This window comes from Sinocyclocheilus rhinocerous, unplaced genomic scaffold (genome assembly GCF_001515625.1).
Source record: "Sinocyclocheilus rhinocerous isolate Xijiao unplaced genomic scaffold, SAMN03320098_v1.1 scaffold6, whole genome shotgun sequence".
Classification (NCBI taxonomy): domain Eukaryota; kingdom Metazoa; phylum Chordata; class Actinopteri; order Cypriniformes; family Cyprinidae; genus Sinocyclocheilus; species Sinocyclocheilus rhinocerous.
The window spans coordinates 355,133-363,943 of record NW_015661999.1 but is presented as its reverse complement, the minus strand read 5'-3'; the positions used below and the strand labels follow the sequence as shown (position 1 = coordinate 363,943).

At 38.9% G+C, this 8,811-nt stretch overlaps 1 protein-coding gene across 2 annotated transcripts; it reads left to right on the top strand.

The window, feature by feature from the left end:
- Window positions 1–710: 710 nt before the first annotated feature.
- Window positions 711–2,779, top strand: LOC107727192 (transcription factor SOX-11-like). Of its 2 annotated transcripts, none has more exons than XM_016536983.1 (2): window positions 711–887; window positions 1,191–2,779. In XM_016536983.1, exon 2 carries the CDS (start codon window positions 1,285–1,287, stop codon window positions 2,350–2,352), a length of 1,068 nt encoding a protein of 355 aa, XP_016392469.1. In that variant the 5' UTR covers window positions 711–887; window positions 1,191–1,284; the 3' UTR covers window positions 2,353–2,779. The 2 variants fall into 2 exon arrangements, with proteins under 2 accessions (XP_016392469.1, XP_016392468.1); XM_016536982.1 differs by having other exon boundaries at window positions 711–916.
- Window positions 2,780–8,811: the final 6,032 nt, after the last annotated feature.

The following is an 8,811-nucleotide window of genomic DNA, read 5'->3' as shown; positions in this document are numbered from 1 at the left end:
ATAATATATATATATATATATATATATATATATATATATATATATAAGCCTGCATAATTAAATATACAATACTGGCTACTACACAGTATATTTAATATCACAAAAAAGATGTCTTAAATTTCTAAACTATATATTTTGCTAATAATAATAAAAGTAATAATAATAATGTAAAAATAGCCCAAAAATAAAAAGTGGTGAAAAAGATTCAGTTACAGAATTTAAAATACACACATTTAGTAACACACGCTCAAAAACATTTCATATTGATTTTTTTAAATGAATTCTTTTAAATTAAAAATGCACATATACAAATTCCAGCATTAAATACATGCCTAGTGTGCTAGTTCCATTTTTGAAAATTGAGAATTACATCACACAAATTCATGAATACATGTTTCTACATGTGCCAGACTGCCTTGAAGGTCTTGTCCTAATTTAAGATTTTGCTTGTAGCATTTAAAACCTCCTCAGTTAGCATCTTTCTCTCTCTCTTTCCATCCGCTGCACTGTAGCTGTGCCTCACTGCATGGAAACTTTTACCCCCCTATCCTTGACACTAACACACCCACACGCACATAAACACACACACCACGACTGAGAGCGGTGGGTGGAAGGGGAGGAGACTGTGTCTGTAAGGTTGAGCTGTTTACAGTGTGGGTTTATAAAACAGCAGACGAGGGGGGGCATCCTTACAAAGAAGGAGCCGGGAGGAGAAACGGCAGACGAGGATAGGAAGAGTGACTGAGAGGATAGAGAGCATCTGAGAGAGAGGGTTCGCATGCAGGACAGCAGGCAGACGTTGGATAGCTTTTTTTTTTTTTTTACTTCCACCACAACTGCTACAGCGGAGGAGATGCTTATGTGAGGAGAGCAATTGATTGTGCATAGTAAGCAAGAAGCTTTCTTCCTTTGTACTGTAAGTACTAAACTGTAATAAAAATTTTTTTATTTATATATATATAATTAAATGTGAATATTTTAGTAATATTAAAAAAATTGTACGTACATCTATCTATCTATCTATCTATCTATCACATGTTTAAATGACTACATTTAAAGGCTTATGTCATTATCCATTTAAAATAAATATTACATTTTGGAAACAGTTGTCTTGGAAAAATGAAAGTTTGTATTTAACAGATGAATAAGTTTATAAGAGGTCACTGAAGACATGTCTTTATTTATTTCAGGATAAAAAGCAGGAATTAATGAATTGCTGCATCTTAGAGTGTCTCATCATGGACGACTCTAGGGAACCTACTGAATAGATCTCAGCACTGCATCATGGTTCAGCAAAGAACCCACAAATACTCATCAGTCATGGATGGCAATTCTACCAGAGAGGTCTTTGTGGGACTGGCGGCAGAGGATGATGCTGAGGTGTTTGGACATGTACCTTCTAACAAAGACCCCAACTGGTGCAAAACTCCAACTGGGCACATCAAGAGACCAATGAATGCTTTTATGGTCTGGTCCCAGATTGAGAGACGGAAGATCATGGAGCAGTGGCCTGACATGCACAATGCTGAAATTTCAAAGCGCCTTGGAAAGCGCTGGAAACTACTGCCTGATTATGAGAAGATACCCTTCATCAAAGAGGCTGAAAGGTTGCGTCTAAAGCACATGGCTGACTATCCTGACTACAAGTACCGGCCCAGGAAGAAGAGTAAGTGCTCCACTCCTGTGAAACTTAGAGAGAAGTTGCCTATGAAATCCAGCAAGTCCCATTCAGGAAGATCTACTGGGCTCTCCTGCAAAGGGCTAAAGATCAAACCCGCTTCTACCAAGCCTAAAATGAACTTTAATGGCAATAAATATAAGAGCTACAGCGAGAGCATGAGTGATGACGACATGATGGATGTAAACATAGAAAGTCCAGTGACTCTGCAAGATGATCACAACCCGTCAAGTCACTTTGTCCTTCACCAGCAGGCTACCATTCCCTCTGAGGACCAGCAACCAGTTCCTGAGCTCAGAGTGAAAGTGCCCATCTCTCAAACCAGCAGCATCCAGAGTCTCTCCTCGGATAATGAGTGCCAGGCACTCCCGGAGTGCACAACGAGCGAGCCACGAGGGTCGACTTCTGGAAGATCCTCCACTCCAACCTCAACCAGCTCCTCCTCTTTGGTGTCATCAGCTTGTTCGGATGAGGAATTGGACGAGGAACTCTTGCATATCATTTCTAACAGTATGCCTATGGACTGCTCCGCTCTGGACAAGGACTTCGAAGCATTTCATGCTAACTCAGGATCCCATTTTGACTTCCCAGATTACTGCACTCCAGAGGTGAATGAAATGATTTCTGGGGACTTGCTCGTGCCCAGCATCTCAGACCTAGTGTTCACCTACTAAAGTCGAGCCCTCTGTAATGTGGTCAGGCCTGCATAGCTGCCAATTTGAAAATATTTTGTCCATGTTGTACTTGGACAATTCCTTTTTTCCATGTGTTTATTTTTCTCACTGAATTCCATAAGTGCTATTGCTTTCCTTTCCAAGCATGTCACATCTTGTTAGTTTAGCTAACAGACACACAGGGCTTTGCAGAGCTGTTCAGGACATTAAGACATTCAGATTTTGTTTAGCTCTTCAGAGGCAGTTGGGTGTAGTTCTTAAGACACAGTACCTGATGGGCAGCAGTTAGAGGCAAGGATTTATATCAATTTAAAGGGACAATTCACCCAAAAAAGAAAATTCGGTCATCATTTACTCATCTACATGAATTACTTTCTTCACAAAATACAAAAGAAGATACTTTGAAGAATGTGTCAGCTGTTTTTGTCCATGTCAACCACTGACATTCATTCTTCAAAATATCTTCTTTTGTGATCTACAGAAGCCAGAATGCCATGAGTGTGAGGACATGATGGCAATTTTAATTTTTTGGGTGAACAAGCCCTTTATTATACAGCGCTGTAATTTTCATCACTGCTCATAAAATTAATACTTAATCATGATTCATTCAAATATGATTTCCCCCAGAAGTTTCAATGTGCATAAATATAGAGGTCTGCTGACAGTTTTGGTGCATTAATATTCTGAAACAAAAATGATGAAAAGGAAAAGATGAGAGAAATCATTTATTAAAACCTCCAGCACTTAAAGGTAAAGCATCAGGAACCTTGCAGAGGAAATCACTGCAGACACATAATTCATATCATATTTTTTAATTAGGTAATAGCACTTTCATCACCTTGCCATTGCCGCAGACGTTAAGACACGTGATTTAAAAGCAGCTCTGCATCTGCCCTGCGTGCAGGTGTGTGTGTGTCAATGTGTGCCTGAACTGTTTGGACTGTGGACAAAAGGGGGTTAAGGTTAGGGTTTGGGGGTTGGGATTGGTTCTTTCAGGGAACTGTGCATCTGTCCATGCAGGCAGCAGCTTTTATGCAGGGGTCGGACTCTGCGCTTACAGAGCGTCTGCCGGGGTGGGGAGACGTGCGAGGGGGGGCTCCCACACCAGTTCGCTGAAATGCATGTCATGTCTGCAGTCTGGCTGCAGCTGCCCCTCTCAGGGCGAGAAATCTGTGTCTGCCAGCTGGCCCCCATTGACTCTCTCAGGGATCGTTTGTCTGGGTCCTAGTGCCTCCCGTAGGTAATTCATCTGTGATGATCTGTGTGTGAGCATCTCTTTCTCTCCCGGAGAAACCATCCAAAGCCAACTGAAGTGACAGAATGCCCAGTATACCGGATATACCGTATACCCGAATACCCACATGCTCGTATTCATTTCAGTTCAGTTGGCACCCGGGAGACCAGCATTATTTACCTCCCACCAACAGGACAACAAACCCATATCTTACATAAACTGATTCTCGATGTCCTGTGAAGATGCAGCGGCATGCTGTGCAAAGCGAAAGAACACAAAAGGAAAGGGACCTGCTGTGTATTTGCTCTTGGTTTAAACTCACTGTTTGGACTGCATAATGCCTACTTTTGTCACACTGACCACAGAGGTGTAAACAGTCTCCACCTTGTTGTGTTTCCTTATTGTAGGAGAGATTTGACTGAACTAGTTATGTACGATCAGTATTTTTTCTAATCCACGATAGTTTGCAAAAATCTTAGTTTTATCAAGTGGTTTTTAGAACGATGCCACATTCAGTGGTCAAACTACACATGTAATTCAGGTATCTGCGTTTCAACTGAAAATGGAAATGGTGTTAAACATGAGGACCGATAGGAATGATGGACGTGGTTTGTGATGCGAGGCCTTCATTCATAAAACACAAAAATATGAGGATTTTCAACGTGTACAAACATTGCCTCAACATATATGTATAGCGCAGAAAGATTTAGTGCTTTAAGACTGAAATGTTGGCATTTTAAATGTTCAAAATTGTAGAAACTGTAGTAATAACGCAAGTTACTGGAAACATTTGTTTCATTATAAATGAGGCAATGGATGGCATTAATTTTGTAATACAAAAAAAGGTCATTTGTATTATGAAAAACCAAAATCAAGTTTGCATGCGTTATAAATAAGGATGTGTGAATAGGCAAACAATAGGCTTGGGCCTTCAACAATCATCAGGGAAATGATTTCAGGAAAAGATACGTCCACTATTTTAGCAGATTCTCCGCTACTGAAATTGTGAAATGGCTCACCAAACCTGAAATTCACACACAGGAACGAGTCTTTGCATTAAGACATATGTCAATCAAAAATGTCTCCACACACTCTTGAAATGTATCAGGTCACTCACTGAACCAATACAGTACCAAACACCAGCAGTCGATTAAACAGACTCAGGACTAAAAACATCAGCCCACTGTGGATCTGCTTTGATTCGGCCATTACTAAGATGCAATCCGTTTGGCCATTGTATGTCATTGTAGATGATCTGCAAAAGAACTGTATGTAGCATCAAAGGTCAATCTGCAAAGTTGTACCTTTTTAAATATTAAATATTTTAAAATGCCACGATACTTTTGGGTGCATTTTTCAACTGTAAATAAAACATCTATTTAAACGTTTTATGTTTACAGTTTGCCAGTATATATATTTTTATTTTCTCATTTTGTAATTGTTTGTTTTATTTCATAGATTTATAATTCTGACGGTCATTTATTTATTTGATATTTTACTAAGAGCGCCAGAAAATAGGAACGACACATCGCAGATGGGCTCAGGCAAATTAGCGTCAAAGTGATAAATGCAGAAAGCTGTATATAACTGAAGCAGTATAAAAATACCCATCTGGTCGGCACCTCCTACTTCTGGGCTGCGATTAATAAACAGCATTCTGTGGGATCGAAAGCCAAGGACAATGCTAATTTCACACAGGCCAGACTCAGCTTTGTTAAACCTGTCATATGCGAAGCATGCACTTCCTCATTTACATGTCTGTCGGAAACCTGCTGCCAAAATCAGTGATTGCCACCAAAGGAGTCTTATTACGGAACATGAACCAGTCTTCCCTTTCAGAACTGAATAATTTTTATAGCACTAAGCTGATCTATCACAGAAGACTTCAGAGACCAACACAGTGGTTTGTACTGCAACAAAACCAAGCTCCTGACCTGATATTTGTCAAAGCAACACTGTTTTTAGAGCCAGAGCTCATTTATAATCTCAGCATGGTGCCGTTTCAGCTATTACAGACTGTACTGTTAGGTGAGAAATCTTATGCCGTTTCCCCATTTCCCCACATTAAGAGTCATCAGCTAAAGCATTCTTCAGAATCAATAAGTGGCCAAACTGTGACCATGTTGCCTCAAATGCATTGTTTTACATTTTTCATAGTTAGATGTCCAATTCTCTGATAGTTTTCAGACAAAATAATATAAGGTTGTTATTTTCCACTAAGTTTATTATTATTATTATTCCTTATGCAATCAAAACTTCTGAATGACTTCTGAATGGTCACAAAACCTAAACTGACGTTTAATCTACAGTATATTATGTTGTTTGAAATCTTGCAGTCTGGATGTTTCAATCATTGTTATTCAGTATTATCCGACTGTCATCCAGGTCTATCAAAGTCATGCTGCACGTGATTACACTGAATCAAAAAGATTTTGTTGCCTTTACATGAATGACCACATCATTTGCCTGATCTGATCAGCAAAAATTGTGTTCACTGTGCCAACCAGAGGATATGCATAAAGTATGAGTTCGAGTTCACACAAAAATTTTATTTAATACATGCAGAAGTGATGTTGTCATGGTTGTATTGGTGCTATAATCATGTTCTTAAAAGAAGAGTTCACCCCAAAATACCCTCAGGAGGGTCAAGCGAGACTTTCAAAAACTTTTTTTTACAAAAATTTCTGCTTCTCACACTTACTTTTAAGTTGTATGAACTCATTTTATGATTTATGGTGCTTTTTTTGTTCTTTTTTGGAGCGTGACAGACTCTCGTATACTGACATTGTGTATACTAGAGCTGCTAAACATTCTTCAAAACTTCTCCTTTTGTGTTTCATGGAAGAAAGTAAGTCGTGGGTTTAGAACAACATGAGGGTGAGTAAATGATGACAATTTTCATTTTTGACTGAACTGTTCTTTTAGGAACTGTTAGGAATTGATACATCAGGACAACTCTCAGTAGGCTTGAGTGTAATAGATTGGGATACATTTTCAGTCATTGTCCTCAATGCACTGCAATAAAAAAGGAAAAATAACTTTGTGCACAAAACCTTTCAATAGACAGGATTCTTCTACATGTTAGCTCAACAGAGTTTTGAACAATTAGAATAGCTTCATTCATGTGTATGTTTGCTTCCGTAGTGTGCTATAGTATCTATGTTCGTCATAGCAGGTACTGAGCACAAATAGAAATGAAAGCACTTTTGTGTACATAATGATGGTAGCAGTGCAGTTTGTCATTTTAATGGACTTATCAGTGTAATGACACCCTCATCAATAAACTGCTTTGGTCGACACATAACCTTTCTGTCTGTCTGTGTGAGTGTGAGTTTAAAGGGCTTACAAAGGAAATTAAATGCATGCATGTCAGCACAATTACATATATGCAAATAAAGCTACTTTGATTAATTAAATTAGTGTGGATTAAGCATGTGTGGTATGAGCAAGCTGTCCATAAATTAGATACAAGTTTTCTAACATGCATTTGACATAGACCTGTCATGTGTGTCAGTTTAACGCTGCGGGTTTCTCCCACTCTGTCTCTGACGTGAGTTTCAGAAAGGATGCAGATGTTCTTGTGGTCAAAGCGCACAGGCATGAAAGGTTGCAGCAGTCATGTAAGTGACAGCACGTTACATGCAAACACCCCATGTGACATATGAAAATGCTTTAGCACTGCCAACAAACACAACAATTTCTAGCCAAAACTAGACAGAAAAATGGCCGGTAATAAAATGAAGTGTGTGTGAATTGAAATATCATTATTGTTGTAATTCAAAAAGACAAACATTTATTCATTAAGGAACCATGTTCATTTTATCAAGTTCAGTTCTACATAGATATTGAAAACCATTTGAATGAGGGCCATATAACATATCCATAAGTGATCTCTAATATGGGTCAATAACAAATATGGTACCAATATATTGTGCACCCCCCTATTTATTAAGGTTAAATTTCACCTATTACAGCCAGCTGCCAACCTTGCCCCTTTGCTTTGCATATCTTTATCTTAAATAACACAAAATTTAGGAAGTTTGAGCACAGGTGGCCCCCAGAGCAAATGGTAATATACTGAACAAAATTATAAAAGCAACACTTTTGTTTTTGCCCCGATTTTTCATGAGCTGAACTCAAAATTCTAAGACCTTTTCTATGTACACAAAAGGCGTATTTCTCTCAAATATTGTTCACATGGCCTTTTATTGTGGCCAGCCTAAGGCACACCTGTGCAATAATCATGCTGTCTAATCAGCATCTTGATATGCCTCACCTGTGAGGTGGATGGATTATCTTGGCAAAGGAGAAGTGCTCACTAACACAGATTTAGACAGATTTGTAAACAATATTTGAGAGAAATACGCCTTTTGTGTACATAGAAAAAGTCTCAGATCTTTGAGTTCAGCTCATGAAAAATCGGGGCAAAAACAAAAGTGTTGCGTTTATAATTTTGTTCAGTGTAAGTACCTTTCCAAAGTGCTCAGTGAAGGTAATAAGAAGTGCTAAGGGCAGAATTCAAGATGGGATCTTCCTCTATATCTAACCTCTACTTGCCTTGTGGCAAGACTAAGTGAACAAATAAAAATACAAATACTGTATAAATGTACAAAGAAGCTAAAAGTTTAAGTTTCACAGCTTTAGACAGCTTAAATCAACTCTGCACATTTTCTCTGGTGCATGTTTGCTAGATGCCCTGGCCTTGATTCCCCATCACCAATAAGCTACCTTCCTGTGAGTAACGCCACACCTGAGAGGATTAGCCGGATTACAGGCAATGGCTTTCACACAGGATTTGAGGCATCCTTCCAATAGTATACAGCAATTCAAACCCAAGGTCCTGGAAAATAATGCTCCTTGAGCAAAAAAATGCATGCATGAGGCCATTATTTTCCTAATACAACATGTCAGGTTGGCCCACAATGTCTCACTTTAATTTTAAGGCCTGCTGAGAGAGCACACCATTTATTTTACTCCCCTGTTCAGCTCCTTGTATCGGCAGACTAGTTCATCTGCGCGACTCTGTGATAGATGCCCACAAAATCTGTGTCCAGTAAAAGCTAAGTCTCATCTGTGGAACAACTTATTGAATTTCCCTAGGTGCTTGGCTAAGCAGATAGCTGTTTTACAGTGTGAATAATTGGACTCTTATATTTCACTGCAACCCACTTTCCAGTGGTCAGTACGAGTGAATGTGCCAATAATGGTTCGCATTTGAGCCACTT